This window comes from Salminus brasiliensis, chromosome 17 (genome assembly GCF_030463535.1).
Source record: "Salminus brasiliensis chromosome 17, fSalBra1.hap2, whole genome shotgun sequence".
NCBI lineage: Eukaryota > Metazoa > Chordata > Actinopteri > Characiformes > Bryconidae > Salminus > Salminus brasiliensis.
In genome coordinates, this window is record NC_132894.1 from 2,703,525 (window position 1) to 2,722,612 (window position 19,088).

The 19,088-nt window shown below is 42.2% G+C and overlaps 2 protein-coding genes across 2 annotated transcripts in view; one reads left to right on the forward strand and one right to left on the reverse strand.

The window, feature by feature from the left end:
- The window catches only part of LOC140538041 (disintegrin and metalloproteinase domain-containing protein 10), a 41,159-nt gene extending 34,950 nt beyond the window's left edge, over positions 1 to 6,209 (forward strand). Inside the window, exons 12-15 of the mRNA XM_072660437.1 lie at positions 484 to 667; positions 1,514 to 1,613; positions 3,536 to 3,756; positions 5,189 to 6,209. Coding sequence (XP_072516538.1) covers positions 484 to 667; positions 1,514 to 1,613; positions 3,536 to 3,756; positions 5,189 to 5,296 — 613 coding nt within the window. The 3' untranslated portion in view covers positions 5,297 to 6,209. The remainder of the gene's footprint in view (positions 1 to 483; positions 668 to 1,513; positions 1,614 to 3,535; positions 3,757 to 5,188) is intronic.
- A 1,454-nt stretch (positions 6,210 to 7,663) lies between these two features.
- On the reverse strand, positions 7,664 to 14,395 carry LOC140538040 (lipoprotein lipase). The gene is made up of 10 exons (XM_072660436.1): positions 14,158 to 14,395; positions 13,638 to 13,831; positions 12,592 to 12,771; positions 11,256 to 11,367; positions 10,915 to 11,148; positions 10,397 to 10,639; positions 9,666 to 9,786; positions 9,356 to 9,574; positions 8,783 to 8,878; positions 7,664 to 8,661 (listed from the first exon to the last, which is right to left on the reverse strand). Exons 1-10 carry the CDS (start codon positions 14,255 to 14,257, stop codon positions 8,640 to 8,642), a joined length of 1,521 nt encoding a protein of 506 aa, XP_072516537.1. The 5' UTR covers positions 14,258 to 14,395; the 3' UTR covers positions 7,664 to 8,639.
- Positions 14,396 to 19,088: the final 4,693 nt, after the last annotated feature.

Genomic DNA, 19,088 nt, shown 5'->3' on the forward strand with positions numbered 1-19,088 from the left:
AAGGGGTTAAATATGGCAAGTAATGGCACATTAAATGCTTTATTTAATTCATTTATCATTAAATTCAGTAAATAATTAGTAATTATGGGTGAAATGTGCCTAAAAGTTTCTAAAGTTTATTTCCTTTGGAGGATTTTTTTTTTTTTTACACTTTGCATAAGACTGTAGGTACCGTTACCAACTGTAGCCCAATTTGTAGCCCTTCCTCAGTTAAAGTGGGTGTGCTAGAGCAGGAAAACACCATAATGTGCAGGGGAAGAGGTTCCCTAGGACCAGGCTTGAGAATCTGTAGGCTGATGGATAGCGGATGCAAACTGTGTATCGACAGATGGGCCTCTTTCTCTCTAACTGTACACCAGTAGGGTATGGAGTTTCCAATAAAATGGCCAAGAGTTCTCTGTCTCTGTAGTTACCTCCTCAGTAACATTTGGCTAACTCTGGAATTTGCTCTTCGTTTCTATTTTTTCTGTTTGTTCCTCTTAGTCCTAGTCAGGGTCTGTGCTGTAGCTCCAGCTGTGTCTTTAAGAACCCAGGGCTTACCTGTGAGGAAGACTCTGAGTGTCGGCTGAAGAGTGTGTGCACAGGATCTTCAGCTTCCTGCCCCAAACCTTCTGCTAAGCCAAACATGACCCTCTGCAGCCTGGGCACCCGTGTTTGTCTCAATGGGGTGTGTCCAACAGTCCAACAGTAACTCTGACTCCTCCCACTGCCTCGATATAACTTTGTTTTCATGGAAAAACCTTGTATGTCCAAAAGGGCCACTTTACAAGAGAAGGAAAATACTGGAAGTTGATGGAAGTCATGGTAAAAATATTGTATTCCAGGTCAATTTGGAGCATTTCTATTGGTCCTTTCATTATGATATTATGACACAGTGTAAAGGTAAAAAAACTGCAAATATCTGAAATATTTTATTGATCCCAAGAGGGAAATTGCAGTTGGTACAGTTGCAACCTTTCATGTAAGAATAAAACACATAAAAAAAATATATATATAAAAATAAAATGTATAAAAAAACATTTGAAATATGTACAAATATATCAAATATATGAACATAGTAAAGTGGCATAGAGGTAATAACTGTGCTAATAATAATAATAATATAATAATAATAATATGGATAATAAAATGGAACATTATTGCACTCGAGTTATTGCACAATGGAGATGCAAGGTTTTTGCAAATAACATTAATTAAATTAAATTAATTAATGTTCTTAAATACCCATTTTTGTTTAATAAAATATAAACTAGCCCTAAGAACAGCAATAAATAAAGTCTACATGACGCAAAAGGGCCTGAATGTTAAACTATGACTCCTTGGGGGGTCGTATGGGCTGAGAAGTAAGGGTTAGGATTTCAGCTAAAGCACGGCACTGCATGGAAGCAGGGTAACGACTCGCGGGACAGATACAGTTAACCGCGTCCGATCCTTTCACATTCTTTTAGTTCGTTTCCAAATGAATTACAAAATGTTCTTCTGCAAAGCTGTTGTTTTTCCCCCTCTAGAGCAGGAATGTGCCCAGTCGCTGTGTGTGATATACGACCTGGAGCAGTGTGACTGTCCCGGAGAGAACAAGAAGGAAAAATGCCACATGTGCTGCCAGCAGAAAGGTAACCGCTGCGGATCGGGCCTAATAAACAGCTGTTTATTGGTGCTTCACTGCCAATAAAAGTGATGTAGTGTTTGGTTTCACAAACTACCCACATAGTTTGCTTTAAATTAGACACACAGATCCTCAAGACAGGACATAAGTATACAGACACCTCACACGTCGCCACTTTTTTCTTACATTGAGTCAAAAACAACAATTTGAGCAGATTCTAGTGCATTTAGGTGTAAATGTAATGAGCCGAGACTGTGATGTAACAGTTTTAGGCTTTTGGAATTGGCCTGTTATACAGAGTTTGAGGGTCACGGTTTGTCACTTCCATGTACTGAACTCTCACTGACCTCTCATTGTTCATCCATGCCAGGATACATAACGTCTAACAATCTTTCAGCATAATAAAAATGCCCTAACAGGAAGATTCAAAAAGGCAAGTACCAGCATCTATCAACATAGCAGCTGAAGTGTCGCTAGGCTCTCATCAGCTTTAAATTAGACACACAGATTCTCAAGACAGGACATAAATATACAGACGCCTTTTCAAATATACAGTTAAAGTTAATGTGTTTCACCTGAGACGGGGGGGTACTTAAGGAGCTCGGCTACAGAGCTCCTCGCCAAGAATTGTAGATTCAGAGCCTCGAGGTAGCCCGAGAGGCTCGTGACTCAGATCACGGTTTGTCTGGCCAGTTTGGTTCACAGTTCAGGTCCTCAGGTCCTTCACGCTTGTCCTTAGTTTCCCCTGTAATCTCCCCAAGCATGGCCTGGTAGGTTGTTTTGTGTTATTCCCAGTTCTCCCTCACCAGCTCACCCATCTCAGCTCCCAGAGCCCTCCTGGTCTCAGGTGTGCTTTTGTGTTAGCCCGTTTTAGTTGTCGTGGTTACGTTGTTTTACTATTTAGTCCCTTTAGTTGCACCACTTTTTGTTAAATGAAGGACTTGCATTGGATCCATCTCTGCGAGTGTTTGTCCCTCGGTGTCTGGCCTAACCAGCCATGACAATATCACCACTATTACCCATCATCATTCTCATTACTCTGACGGTCACTATGTTCAGTTCTACTACACTGTGATTATTATATTATGATTATGAATATGCTGCACACCTGAGCAGTACAACAGTTGTGGTGGTTTAGTAACTTTTATCAATAATTTATCTGATCATTTACTGATCAGAGGAGGACGGGTCGGGTCCCCCTTGTGAGTCTTGGTTCCTCCCAAGGTTTCTTCCTCCAGCTCTGAGGGAGGTTCTCCTTGTCACTGTCGCCGTTGGGGCTCACTGGGGGTCTTAGGTTTCTTGTGTTTTTAGGAATTGCTTATGTGTAAAGCTGCTTTGTGACAAAAAGCTATAGAAATAAATCTGATTTGATTTAAAAATACTGATACCAATTTCTTTTCCCCTCTCTTAATCCCATTTTGCATATTTTTGTTTTTTAATAGTTTGGCTTAAATTTTATTTTTCCTACAAATTCCAAATTACAAAGAATTGATTAAATATGTCTGAATTTCAGATATAAGAAAGTATTAACCCCTTAACACTCCCAGGCTTATCACACACTAAGGTGTATTACAGTCACTACAGGGACCTCTGTACACACTGGTGGGGCTGTTCTCTGGTAATAGAAGTTTGTCGTAACACATAGGCCTTTACAGAACAGCACACACACATATCTTACCTAGTCCCTGTAGAAAAGTACTGCCAATAGAATAGGACTCTCTGGAGCAGATAGTAAACATGAGCCTATTGCCAGGCCATGAATGAGCAGGTGTCCCAATACTTTTGCCAATTTAGTATATGTTAGGTTAGATGTTTTGGAATTGGATTAACTTGATATGACTGTAAGGATATTATCAGTAATAATATTGATCTATTGATATTATCTCTCATTACTGATGATGATGATGATGATGATGTTTCCTGTGACAGGAAACCCAAACACCTGTGCAAGCACCACTTCCTCCGTCCTTTCGACGTACTTTAAAGGAAAGCAGGTGGCCCTCGTTCCTGGATCGCCCTGCTCTGCAAACCAGGGTTACTGTGACCACTTCCAAACGTGCCGCCTGGTGGACGCGGACGGGCCTATCGCCAGGCTGAAAAATTCGTTCCTGCATCTGGATGAATTTGATGACCTGGCGGACTGGATGAAGGTTTGTTTCGGTGCAGATGGTGAATTCACTGCTTCCTTTTTGCTACACAGTTTTGAATTGAGGTGGTAACAGTGGTAACATGACAGAATGGGTTTCAGGTCAGGCATGACTGTGTAAAGCTCAGTCTTGCATACACTTACCTACTGACCAGTAGGGGTGTAAAGCTCTGACCTGTACTAATTATTATTTTAACTGCAGAAATTCATAGTGGAAATCACAGTAGGGTACTGTAATAGAACAGTAACTGCGGTTCTAGATACTTTACATAGATACATAATTACACTTGAATTTTACAGCATTCAAAATTGTAAACACACAGTTTTCCTGTATATGTACAGCATAGGTGCCAATTATGGGGGCCATTGGGTTGTTCACCCACCCCAAAACCTAGCTGAAGATCAGATCACTGCTTTTTTAAGCCATATTTTAAGTCAGTGATAAAATCTGAGCAAAATATTACATAATAGAATAGTTTGTAGCGTTTGGATCAGTAATGCACAGAAGATTTTTCGGTATGTTCAGGCTACTCCACATCGATTAGGGGTACTGAGAGCTGATTGGCTCTTTTTGTTGAAAGGCGGGACTTTATCCGTAAACAAACGTCATGTGGAACGCTACGAGGACTCTTATTTAGATTTTGCATCAGTGTCCCTAACTGCAGCCCTACCGTTCAGCAGGAGAAAAGCCATGACTGTGAAACTGTGAAACTGCTGTAACAGTCTGAAAACTGCAGCGGCATTTAAAACACCATTAAACAGCTGGAAATTAGAAACGATCATAAACTGCAGCATTGCTATGGCAACCACGAACACTGCACCGATTTTTCATAGTGTATTCATTTTCTCTGAGGGGTTGCCAGATTAGTGATTTTCCTACCTAATTATGGTACTAAATGCGGTTGTGGGTGGAAACGATGCATTTGCAGGGTGTGTGGGCATATATGTAAGTACTTTCTAAATGAACTGCATATCTTTATATAAGAGAGTAGAAATGCGTATGAACTGAATTATGAGTAAATATTGATTCTGGTGTTGGATATCTGGCAACCTAAGGACAGATATTGCAAATTAGAAGGTGTGAAGGCACCTGACTGTTCAAAAAATAGTCTTAAATGCTTCAATATGAATATTCATTGAATATTCATGAGTATTATGAGCTGCTAAAAGATTATTTTGCAGGTTTTTACATTCTCACTTAAGTGTTAAGTGTGATTTAGACACACATTTCGGGCTAGTTCCTGCTTCTTTTAGGCTGTTGATCAGTCCTGTCCATTTATTCAGCATCATTCAGCATCATTCAGCATCATTCGGTCCTACTGGTCACCTAAGGCCAGCACAAACACCTGCACAGCAATGATGGGATTTCTTTAATTAGTTAGAGCATATTTTTTCTGAAGCCTAATTTAGCCACCTGCCCTATTTTCCTTCTCCAGGCCCAGTGGTGGGTGATACTGCTGGCCATTCTTGCCATCTCCGCAGTGATGGCCGGCACTGTCTGTCTGTTCGGACACACACTGGAGAGTGGCGATTCCACAACATAAGCAGGTCAGCTCCAAACGGGACAAGACCGCTCACCTGCAAAGGCCACGAACGTCGAGTTCTTGCTCGAAGATGCAGGAAAATCAGTGATTTGCACTTTTATCCACTCCAGAAGAAGGAATTCGGAGTCCCAGCATGATTGGACCGACAGCACTAAGTGAAGCGAGAGGCCTGGCAGGGGACGTCTCGAGGGGTTCCTCTTTTTAAACACAACTGTTTAAATATCTTTGGGTTTTCTTGGACTCCCTCAGAAGCCACTGAGCTTCACCTCATCTGTCCTCAGTACGCTTGTTGGAACTCCACGGCTAATTTGAGGCTTCACAGCTCCCTCAGTAACTGATTCAGTCCTGCTGTAAACACATCAACAGGACTCACATGATGGGTCTGAGACTCCAGCAGTAGTGATGACCAGTGATATCTGTCTCTGAAAGAATCTATATATTACATCCCTGCAATTACTGACAAAGTAGTGACCATAAAAAAGAAAAAAGGGTCAGGAAATTGCAGAATTATCATATTACAAAATGACCAGTGTGATAATCCCATTAATTGCCCTGAAGTAACCTCCTAAATTGCATAATCTGATTTTTGGAATTTGCTTTCTAGGCCTGTCTAGGCCTGCCCTGTTTGGGGTTATCATGACAAACAAGGGTCCAGTTATCATTTAATAGGTCAACTCGATAGGTAAATAAGCTGATATTACAGGGTTGAACTGGTTTGAACTGTTGGCTGTGTATTTTTGGTCGTTAGAGAGTTACAGAGCTGTTGCACATGCATTACCTATACCTTATACTATACATTATACTATACAGCTATAAAAGAAAGCATCCCATAAATAACATATTTCTGCCTTGGGAGTCTGGTTATTCATTTTATTTCATGTTCAGTTTTCATTTCATTAAATTGTGAAATACAGTTTAACAGTTAAAATTTCTTTATTTATACATTTTTACAAATTTACACATTTAAACATTACATTTAAAAATGAATTCTGTTTCAGCAGCTTCATAAATGTACTGGATAGTTATGATCACAGTTACAGAAAGGTCACAAAAGGTCATTTTTGTTATCTCCATAAAGTGCTAAGCATTTGTTCTTTGGACTGGAGTTAAGATGCTGGAGTTACGGTGTACTGTACCCATCAGAGGATGGTCTGGTCACCCAGGAGCAGCGTACAGTACATACTGGAGCTGACTCTGCTTCTAAGCCGGTCCGGTATAGGCCCGTCAGTTCTGTTCCTCTGAACTCTGAACACATCAGAGTTGTAATTAGTGCTGGTGTTCAAAATCCTCTCATGGGATTATGTGCATGGAGTTGTTCCTGTGGGTCACGCATTCTGTCATGTTATTCTCATCTGAGATCAGAGCCACAACAGGCAACCCACGCCGAGGGCACACCAGATTTAGTGAAAGTGTGTGAACAGCCAGTGGCTCGGTTGGATTTTTTGAAGCATTAACGTTGACAAAAATGCATTCAGTGCTGTTCTGTTGCAGAAACAAATGAAAAATAAGGAAATAAAAATAGAAAATAGAAATTGACAAAAAGAAAAGATGAGAAAGAAATAAGAAAGAAAGAAGGAAAAGACAAAGAAAAAAGAAATAAAATGAAGGATAAAAAAGGACAAATGATGACAATAAAAGGAGAAAACTAATAGAAAAAAAGTAAGAACAGGAAAAGATCAATCAAATGAATGATAAAAAGAAAAAAAATTGAAAGAAAAAAATAAGGGCAGAACAAAGGAGAGAATAAATTAAACATTAAAAATGATGAAGAAAGAAAAAGACAATAAAGAAAATAAAAAAGGAGATAAGTAAAATTAAGAGAGAAATAAATAAAAAATAAATAAAAAAAGAACAAAGGAAAAATGAAATTAAAAATGAGAAATAAAGAAATAAAAAGAGAAAAAAGAAAGAAAACAAAGGAAATAAAAAGGAGATAAGTAAAATTGAGATAAACAAAATAAAAGAATGAAAAGAGAATAAAGGAAAAATGAAATAAAAAAAAATTAAAGAGAAAAAAGTACAAAAGCAAAGGAAATGAAAAAGGAAAGAAAGAAAGAAAGAAAAGAAAAACAAATAATGATAACAGAACAAAATAATAAAATAAAAATTTCAAAAAAGTAAGAAAAAAGCTAAAGAAAACAAATGAAATTAAAAAAAGAACAAAATGAAATTGAAAGAAAAAAAATGAATAAATGAAAGGAAATGAAAAAGAAGGACAATTAAAACAAAAGTAAAAAAAAAGAGAAAAAAAGAAAAAGACTCTGGGAATCATTCTGGGTTCACAGTGATTTTGAATAACTCTGGGAAAACTGAAATAATACATTAAGGAATTGAGACCAGAGCGTTAATCCATTAAACTGCTTACAGTCAGATTTTCAAAATCTTTATTATGTGAAAAAAGGACCAACGGCTGAGGGTCTGACCCAGCTAATCACAGACACATCAAACTCCGGGATGCCGAACTCCACTCCTGCAGTTTTACTGCCCTATAGAGCTTTCCAGGCCTAATCTAACACATCCATCCTACACCTCACACATCTGGCTCTAATACGCCCACATTACTGAGATCAGGTTTGATCGACTGGGATGGACCAGACCTTCTCAGTGGGTGGCCTTCTTCAGGAGGAGGAGTCAGCAGTTGGACAACACAGGTGCACAGTAACTAGTTATATGCAAATTGCGATGCTCTGTTTGTAGATATGGGATGTGGGATGGCCTACGACGAGGAGGGGGATTTGAGTCATTATTTCCTAAGTAAAGTATTGGGACGCCTGCTCATTCGGCCTTTCTTCTAAAATCACCTGCCTTTATTGGAGTAACTGGGAAAAAGGCTTTCTACTAGATTTTTAGAGAGGCATTGCTGTGAGGATTTGATTGCATTCAGCGACAACAATCAATGTCAGTGAGGTCACTCCCCAACTCATCCCAAAAGTATTGGATGGAGCACCAACCATCACTTCTTCCACTGCTCCACAGCTCAATGCTGCTGGGTGGCTTTATACCCCTCTACTAGCCCATGCCTGGCATTATTAGGAAGCAGCATGGTGCCAATAGGTTCATCAGGTTTATCTGCTCTAGAGAGTCCAGCAATGGGTGCAGCTTAAAGTAGCTGGATGCATGTATTAGTAAAGGTGTCCGCAAAACAATTAGCCCCAAGAGCTCCAGTGGTAGTGCTTGTAAATACACTAACTAACCGACCTCATAGTTCAACCGTCCACCAAGGCCATTTCAAATGCAGCTTCTGAGAGAACCAATGCAAATAAATAACATCTTTATAAATAAGTGTTGAAGTGCTCTGGCAGGACAGGTAGAATATTGGTTTGTACGCGACTTGCACGCCTCCTCATTGGCTCCTCACCCTGGACCTGTAGAGTTGCATAAAGAATGAGATAAACATTTATTTTGTAAACAACACGAATGCTGATTAATTTTATGATCTAATATTTCAGTATCAAGTTGTGTACACATTTGTGAGGGTCACTTCACCTCTTAGAGGATTTTCTCCATGCATGTTTGCATTTCACAAAGGTCGCCTCATGAGGCACACTGGCTTTTTGGTAATCCTTTAAACAAAATACCATCCTGGCAAAACACAAAGAAGGAAAAATTATTGATATACTAACAATAATATAAAATAATGCTACCATAATAACATACAGGGTAAAGGAATCCCACTGCAATGGACTGGCCATGTCTGCATGATGTCCAACCCAATATGACAACCTTTTAAATAAGAGCACAGAGGTTTTCTGACTATGTCAGAGGAAATTCCTCCAAGCCACGCCTCCCATATGGTACCCCTGTAGACAAGGCCTCCCATTCAGACCCATTCATTTTGGGTTCTTTCTTTGGCAACTAACTAAACATTCGTACACTGCACTTCACAGGCAAAAACGGCGAAGATCTAAAGTCAGCGCTACACACTGTGATGTATATCTACAGTTACGGCTTCTGGGAACAGCTCAGTCCTACAATACACACCAGATGTTCCATTGTTTAGCCATACAACAGCTTTTTTTGCAGTAGAAGAATTAAGGATTACAGATCTTAGCAACATACTTCTTCTGCGTCTCCCCGATCCGAATGTGAATTCTCTGCACTTGAGGTTCAGAGTCAGAGGACCCTCTGTTCCACCAGGACTGCACCATGTTGAACAGTGAAGAAGCAGACCAGCTACTGGAGTCCTCCACCTTGAGCTTCAGCATTAGAAGGTCACCAATATCCTCCTCCGTGACCAGGAGGAAGGAATGCGTCCTGTTAGGAGTGATTTTGCCATCCCTGCAAAACGAAGACAGCATGACCTTCTGTCTAATGGATCTACTTCCATACGCTGCCTCCAAAGGTCAAAGTCAATATAGGAGTCGCTTACACTTTGAGCTGGAGGTTCTCCACTGTGCCGCTGGTGCCGTAAAGGGAGGCCGTCACAGTGGGATCTATCTCTGTTTGGTGTTTCTGGGCTGGGAAGTGGATCTTCAGCTGATAGTGATGAACTGTGTAAATAAGCAACTTCAGATCAACACTGTTGCCACAACACTGATGCAGAATGCTGAAGGCCAAACTGGGCTGGGAGGGCGTTCTCTTGGGACCTGTAATGGCAACCTCAGAATGGGGCTGCTTTGAGTCTTGATTAAATTGGATTAAAGGATATTTTGTCTTAGAATGAAGATCTGAATTCATCTTTTGAGGTTATTTGACAATCATTTTGCAAGATTATAATATATAAAACTCCTGAAAAAAAATCTAAATTTGATTTAAAATCTAAATAATGCTTTAATCAACTCTAAACATTTTCAAATAACTTAAATGTTTGCAAACGTATATTTAAAAAACCTAAAAAACAGACCAGATTTTAATGTTATCGACCTATTAGCACTCCAGTAGAATTTGTGTGCTAACTGAAAAGGAAGGAGACTGGTCAACCAACAGGATCTCACAGATGCACTGACTATGTGAATGCATGACATGCCTCCGGCCATGTGTCACAATGTTAGAGGTTGGCGCTTGCAGTAAATAAGGTTAACTGGGTGCTTAAATTTCATTGCATGGGGTTAGACTGGTGGGCAATGCAGGATTTGGAGGCTATCAGCAGTGCAGCCCTACCTCTGAACGGCATGGAGGCTCGAGTCTTGGTGAACATTTTGACGCCGCGAGCCTTGCGGACCTTCTTGATGTCGTAGCCCACGGTGTTGCAGCGGTTCTTGCGGCAGCTGAGGCACATGCCACGCTCAAACATGTCACTGCTTCCGCAGGTGTAGGCCTTGCTGGGCTCCTCTCCGTTCAGCAGGGAGTCAATGAAGAGGTGGACAGACCTCTCGTGCTCGCACTTGATGGCATCATTCATTGCTGGTGGAAATGGGGTAATGTATAACATAGGTGACCCATACAAAGACATTCTGACGGTTCTGAGAAATGATTACTCGGATGGATAGACTAGATAGATTTTTTTCAGATATCTATGTAGATGTAGTTCCACCTTTAAAACTGTATAAATATGTATGTATCAGCATCACCTGATATGTACATTAAAAATTGAGTATCAACAATATCCACACTTCCCATCCTAGATCAGGATCCTAGATTAAGGTCCATTAAAAATGGTACCGAGCCACGATTCTTACCAACTAATCCAAAATGAGCTAACTTCTCAAGGGCTCCTCGCAGATTGCAGCCAGGCTGGAAGCTTCCTCCGTTGGGGTAAATGTCCACATGGCCAACAGGCTGCTCAATACCAATGCTGAGGCCCAGGGTTCCTCTAGAGAAGGTATGGAGAACATCTACAAAATGGGCATCATCAGGAGACAGTCGTTCGTGTGCATGAACTCCTTCAAAGTCTGGGCCTGCTGGATCAAGACCTACAGGAAACCACCATAGTCTTAAATATGCAGCCTGCTGTACCAGCATGTGATCTGAACAGAGTACCAGAACATCTCCAACTCCACGTCCTAAGAAAAATATCTACCTGTTATTCGTCCGACCTTGTTGGTGGCATGGCTGCCTGCAAATCCAGCAACGTGGGCTCCAAGGCTGTAGCCAATGAGATGAAGCTTCTCCAGTGGAAGGTTTGTTTTGTCCTAAGTTATGAATATACAGAGTATTTATGATTATTGACATTATGACATTAGCTTTATAGTCTAATGCATTCCTGTCTGGCTGGCTCTTCTAGCTTCCTAGACTCAAGCAGAATGCACTTCTGGTCACCTTCATCAGGAAATCTGAACAGTTTGAAGGAGTTAATGGTATATTTGTCAAGAATCACCCTGGAGAACATTCCAGAAAAGAGCTAGCCAGGCCAACGTACAGCTTCCACAGACGGTGGAGGTAGTTTTCTGCACTGTAACTGTTACTAAGACACTAAAGTAAACAAGGAGAGAACCCGAAACCCTGTTAGATGCTAGTATGGACCACGCCTGAAGGAGCTGGGATGGATGGATGGATGGGCTGGAGTTCAGGGCGGCTTTGAAGTAGGTGCTGTTGGTGGGTTCGAAGATGTAAGGGTAAGGAGGAGGAGCTTGGGGCATGGCGCTTCTCCCAAAATTTAGTCATGACGTGTTATTTACCCCATAACTCCACTTAAATTCTAACTTACTTAAGTTCTTGTTTTTGAAAGTTTACAGATTAATTTTTTTTTTAATTATAGAAAGTAAAGTCTATGTCAGTTTTATTGTGCTGATATTTGTCACTTTGAAACTTTTCTTTTACTAATCATAATAATTTTGATGCAGAATTTTACCGGATTTAAATTAGAAAGCTTCTTTAATTTAAACATACAGACAAACAGTAAATTTGCATTTAATTTATATATTTTTTTTATTAATTTATCCGATTATTTTAACAAATGATCCCCATCCCTGGTTATGGATACGTATTAATTATTAACAATTTATTAGCAAAAACTTAAACATGTTAAGTTGTGCCCCACAAAAACTAGTATGCATGCCGATCAGCCATAATATTAGCACCACCTGCCTAATACTGAATAGGTCCCCTTTGTGCCACAACAGATCTGACCATTCGTGACATGGGCTTCACCGTACATGGAGCACTCTGATGTTTTGGAGATGTTCTGACCCGTTCTTATGCCTAATACATCCACCCCATGACAGGAGCCACCGTAAATGAAGATAACTAATGTTTTTTACGTCACCTGTCAGTGGTACTAATCTTATGGCTGATCAGTGTACACACTTGGTCTCTTAAGCTTTGTACATTTCTATAGGCAACGCTTCTGCTGTCGGCATGTTTCCTATTGAGAAGGACAGCTGATAAAGCATGCAGTGTGCTCTGCTGGTACAAACCTCGATCCAGTCTATGAAATGTCCGACCTCCTGTCCCACCTTCTGCGTGTTTTGAGCCGCCACAATATAGTGGTTCTGGGCCGTGTTTAGCCAGTCTACCACGATTACATTGGCGTCCTTCTCCCGGTCATACAGCGCTTCTACCAGTTTGGCCACCCAGCTCTCAAACAGCCCACTCACCTAGAGAACAGAGGTCAGAGAGTATTGCTGACTCCCCAGATAAGACAGTCTATACATGGGAACTTAGCTACAAAACTATGTGGACAAAAGTATTGGGACACCTGTTCACTGTGCATTATTTCTTCTGAAATCAAGGGTATTAAAAAGAGCTGATCCTGCTTTTGTTGGAGTAACTGTCTCTACTGTCCAGAGAAGAAGACTTTCTACTAGATTTTGGAGCAGCACTGCTGTGTGGATTTGATTGTATTCACCAACAAGAGCGTAAGCAGGGTGAGGAGGTTAAATGATGATCACCACCCCACCTCATCATCCTCATCATCCCCAACTCATCCCAAAAGTACTGGATGGAGCTTCACCACCATCATTCCAGAGAACACAGTTCTTCTTTCACTGCTCCACAGCTCCTCAATGCTGCTGGGGGGCTTTACACCCCTCTACTAGCCCACGCCTGGCATTAGGCAGCATGGTGCCAATATAGTCCTATTCTTTTGGCAGTACTTTTTCCACAGGGACTAGACAAGACAAGCTGTGCGTATGTATGTGAACATTTGCACATTTGTGTCAGCAGCATGAGTGTTCAAATTAATGAATGCCTTCATTAGAAGGGGTGTCCACAAACATTTGGCCATGACCACAACAAACGATCTGCCTATTCAGCCTGCTGCAGTTTAACTCCGCCCATTCATGCCGAAGTTATAAGGAGCGTTTCAGCCTGGACTGCTTAATGCAGGGCAGCCAATCAGAGCAGAGGTCATTTACATGGGCTTAAAGGCACAGTAACAAAAACAACCTGTTTAAGGGCTAAAGAGGAGTCACGTCTAGTGAATTATGGCTGTTTTTGAAGTGGACCTAACAAGTGAATTTACCGTCCAGCCGTGTATCACCAGGAATGTTTTGGCTGTACTGTTGAAATTGCAGTTGCCCAAAGTCTCCTCCTCGCCGGGCACAAGATAGCAGAGGTCATCATCTGGCAACGACGGTTTCCTCAGAGAGAACTTGGCAAGAACGTCGGCAGCTTGCCTCTGGCCAAACAGGCTCTTCAAGGGTTCCAGGAAATTATCTGTTAAAGAATTTTTTTTATTGAAAGTCGAGATAAAATTTATGGAATTTTAATGGAAACATCTCTTTGTGCTGGAACAGGTTTAAGAGGTCAACAGGATCTGACATGTAACACACAGCCCGGTCAACTGACAGCTGACCAACCACAACCACACTACATCTACAAAACCCTCTACAACAAGGCTGAAGGCTGAAGCTGGCTTCTTCTCACCTGCTTCTTGTCCTGCTTTACCCCCCCCCTTCCACCTTAAATCCTGCCCTATTTAAGGTGGAATTGGAAAACCCTGGACTAAGAAGCCAGCTTCAGCCACACAGATATGAACTTACCATGCAGTGAGGTGGGCAGCTCTCCCTCCAGAGAAGATTCGCAGACCACTGTGGACCCTATCACGACCACCACGAGGCTTTGAAGTGGCCACAGTCTCATGGCTTATGTTCTTTGGGTGTTGGGTGAGTTGTGAGATCTCCAAAAGAGAGGCAGGCTGAACTCGGAGGACAAGGACACTGCAGGACTCGTGAAGGAGGCACTTCTCCTTATTTTGCTGTTTGCTTTTTTTCCCACCCGTATTCCGACAAGTCCCGCCTCCTGCCTCTGGGATTGGTTGGTTGGATCGCGCCTCCTGCGCTGGGATTGGCTCGTATTTCGAATATGCTCAGTCCATTATGGGATTAGAGGCAGGTCTTGTGGTCTTTGTGGAGGTTGTGATAGACCATGGTGAGACCAGCACATACAGAAGCCCACATCATGGGGCAGTCAGTGAGCAAGCTGTGGGACTTGTGGAGGAGGAGCTGTGGATAAGGAGCACGTCCAAGACATGTTGAGAGATGTTGCAGTGATTTCAGCCGGTGTTTCCCAATCCTGGTCTGATATGTGAACCTTATGAAGGGCTTGGAGCTTGTGACCACCACTGCCCTGCATGTACCCCTCCACCCGGAATGGGATTAGCTTCAGAGCACCACTGGTTCTCAAGAATGGCCAATTTAAAGGTAAAGGTGTACATATTATGTGTCCTTCACATTTGACCCATTTGTGGTAGTGAACACACACACACACACACACATACACACACACACTAGTGAACTAGGGGCAGTGAGCCAACTCCAGCGCCTGGGGAGCAGAGAGAGTGAAGGGCCTTGCCCAAGGGCTCAACAGTGGCAGTTTGCCGAGCCTGGGTATCGAACCCACAACCCTATCATCAATATCCCGGAGCTCTAACCGCTTTAATAAAACCTTTAATAATGCATAAATATGATATAATTAGCAGTAACCCCCTTTAATCTGTCTTTTGAGCGCACCCCACACTTCTGGAAAGCATAATTAAATTATTCTTTAATAAATACAATAAAATGTATCAATTTAATTAAATGAATATTTCCATTCAGTCATTCTAGAGCGCCATTGTAGTAGCAGCCCAGCCAACATGCATGCTCATGTGGGGCTCACGTCAGGGGGGGGACGCGGGCTAGGTGGCTTCCAGGTGGCTTCCAGGTGGGTTCCAGGTGGGCATGGGCTCTGTGTGGGTTTGTACATGTGTTGTTACTGGGACCCAGCTGGGCTTCCCGAATGGCCCGGTCATTACAGCCCACCTTAATCTCACATCAGTCCCATCTAGGTCCCATGTACCATGTACAACAACAATGGGGCCCATGTTTGCCCCCCTCTGGTCCTTACACTGACCCTGGTGGGCATCTATAGGACAAAACTTTTGGGCGACCCAAAATGACCCCTTATGGACATGTTAGCTGTTAGGAATGATTTTATGGAGTCCCACAGGGTTCTATTTTAGGGCCTGTGTAGTTGACGTTAATTATGACAGTAATGTAGTTATGAGAGTGGAGAGCCGCCGGAGTGTGTGGGTCTACACACAGGGTTTAAGGGGTTAAAACAACCCCAATCCAATTCAGTCCACTTCTAATGTTTCGTCATCGGACTTGTGTTGCGCTTATTTCCTCGAAGACTATAAATCATCTCTCAAGAGGTTCTGCCTGGGCTTCGAGGAACATCTTGGAAAGCACTTATTGTTTCGAGGGTCCTTAAGTGAACCTGTGATGTCATTCACATTGGCTCTCTCAGCTGCGGCCTAGAGTACTGAGTCGGTGGCATGCCACCAGGAAGGGGGTAAATCACATACTTTAAATGGACAGAGCAGCAGAGCAGTTCCCTTGACCCACGAGCATGTATGCTTCCATTTGGGGTTAACCCCTTATTAGCTCTAAAGAGGACTGTAGATGGACTGTATATTAGCATCTGCAGTAGCATTAGTTAAAAACAGGGCGTTCCTGTTATTGTTGGACATGCTGTTTTACAAAGCCCTACTTATATATATCCCCTAGAGTCCAAAACAAGTCTTGAAAATAGCACTAAGGAACCTTTCCACCCAGACGTCCACATAGTTTTGAGCTCACATAATTTGTTATGGATAGTGGAGATAGCGTCACCTGCCAGGATCACATGCTCCCGACAGGACTGAGCCCATGGAAGCTGTCCAGCCTCCTTAGATTCCACATTTCGTCACTGTTCTGGAGAGTGCTAGAGCTTTCAGAGAAAGGTTTATTGCATCAAGAAGCCTGAAGAGAGCAACAGGTTTGTAAAAAAAGAGGGGACGAGTCTAGGCAGCTGCTTAGGGGCCTAAATTCACGGAAGACCCCTTTTACACATGTGTTTTTGCTTTGCTTTGTTTTGTTTGTTTGGCTTCTTTTTAACCCCTTAGAAACCCCCTATAGCCAGCCGGCGGGCCGAACGTGTTATCATAAACATCTGTGACCAAGGAATAGCCCCACCCGTTTGTACAGACGTCCCTGCATTAAGGGGTTAAATAAATGTCGTTTTGTAAAAGTTGGAAAGTGCTGTAATCCAAAAGAACAGTGACGGAATTTGAAATAAGAGTAAGAGCCAGAAAATGTCCAAGCATGACAGTAGAAAATGGCCCAGAACATTGCTGTGAGGATTTGATTGCATTCAGTGACACAAGCATTAATGAGGTCATCCTGAACTCCCCAACTCCTGACTGGGAAACTGTAGAGCATGAATAATGAAGATTTAGTCATTAAATCAAATTAAGATTAAGATTACTGTATATTTCAATTTAATTTTATTTTAATTTCATTTAATTTTGATGCAAAAAACTTGACAAAATCAGAAAATTATCACAGTTTATCGTGTCTCTGCATTTTTGTCATTTTCACTTTTTGACATAAAGTAAATCGATTCGATACAATTCGAATCGGTTCGATACCCGGGCTCGGCAAGCTGCCACTGTTGGGCCCTTGAGCAAGCCCCCTAACCCTCTTTCTGCTCCCCGGGTGCTGGATTTAGCTGCCCGCCACTGATACCACATGTACATCCCAAAAGTACTGGATGGAGCTCCACCACCATCATTCCAGAGAACACAGTTCTTCTTCCACTGCTCCACAGCTCCTCAATGCTGCTGGGGGGCTTTACACCCCTCTATACCCCCTCTGCAATCTGCTCCAGAGAGTCCTATTCTATTGGCAGTACTTCTCAACAGGGACTAGACAAGCTCTGTGTGTGTGTGTATATGCATTCGCACATCTGTGTCAGCAATGGTTGCAACTTCAAGTGGCTGAATGCATTCATTAGAATAGTTGTCCACAAATATTTGGACATATAGTGTGTGCAAACAATAGCCTGATAGTCTTAAATTATAATAACCCAATTCATGAGGACTACAGTGTTATGTAACGTAGGTCTGTCCAGTAGAAAACAGCAGTAACCCCCCATCCCGCCACCCCCCGGACAGCTCAGTCACACTCGATTTTGTTAATGATGGGATCCAAGCCCACCTCCATGAGCTCCATCCACTGTTTTCATTCCCAGAGTGAGCTTCCTCTGTTCCTTGAAAAGCAACCCCCAAGCTAGGAAGACAAGGGTTCAAGGGAAGCAGAAGCACGTGAGACCCGTCCCTGGTTACGCCCAGCGCAGTCTGATTGGTCGAGCTGGTTTTGGGGCGTCCGTGTTGTTGTTGTATGCAGATCTACATCAACATGTTCCGCAAAAGAGTGAGTGGCCTTTGGGGAGCTTGATGTTCAAGCCAAACATCAAGGCCCTGCCAGGACCTGAGACCCTTCCAGAATTCCTCAGACCATCCCTCCACTGGCCTTCCCAGAATTCCATTAAGCTTAGACCCCACTGAAAGACGTGAGTGTGTTTTTGCCAAGAGTTAACCTCCAACTTTTCTGTTGTGTGGAGCTGTTGGTGAAATAACATGACTCAGACTGATGGTGGCAATTAATAACAAAAGTGTGTGTATCTATCTGTGTGTGTGTGTGTGTGTGTGTGTGTGTTAAATTTGTGTTGTACAATAACAAGATTTTTTATAGGTGTAGCACAGCAATACATTTTTACAGTCATTTTAAAACACATATAACTCTATACACTATATGGACAAAAGTTTTGGGACACCTGCTCATTGTGCATTGTTTCTTCTGAAATCAAGGCTGTTAAAAAGAGTTTCTCCGGCTGCTTTGTTGGAGTAACTGTCTCTACTGTCCACGAAAGAAGGCTTTCTTCTAGATTTTGGAGCAGCATTGCTGTGAGGATTTGATTGCATTCAATTACAAGAGCATTAGTGAGGTCATGCCCAACTCCCCAACTCATCCCAAAAGTACTGGATGAAGCTCCACCATCATCATTCCAGAGAACACAGTTCTTCTTCCACTGCTCCACAGCTCCTCAATGCTGCTGGGGGGCTTTATACCCCTCTACTAGCCCACGCCTGGCATTAGGCAGCATGGTGCCAATAGGTTCATGATGTTTATCTGCTCAAGATAGTCCTATTCTATTGGCAGTACTTCTCTACAGGGACGATATAAGCTGTGTGTGTGTGTGTGTGTGCATTTGCACATCTGTGTCAACAATGGGTGCAACTTAAAGTAGCTCAATGCATTCATTAGAAGGGGTGTCCACACACTTTTGGACATATACCGTGTAGATCAAGAACAAGAAACCCCCCAAAATACACTAGGGAGAGTGTCTGTCTGTCTGTGTTTGTGAAGGTGAGTAAGTGTGAGCGTGAGCGTTGGTGTGTGGGTGGTCTCACACAAACGTTAGCTTCGGGGGGGTTAAGTGTTTAAATGTGTAGGAGGTTAAAACAAACACAAACAGTAAATGAGCTTTACCGAGTCACAAATTCAGCAAAATCAAATGTTTGCCTTTCAGTTTTCAGACCATTTTAACCCCTTATGCTCCGGTGAAAGGACTGCAATGCAAAACTGGCTGAGATGAGAAGTTATAACAG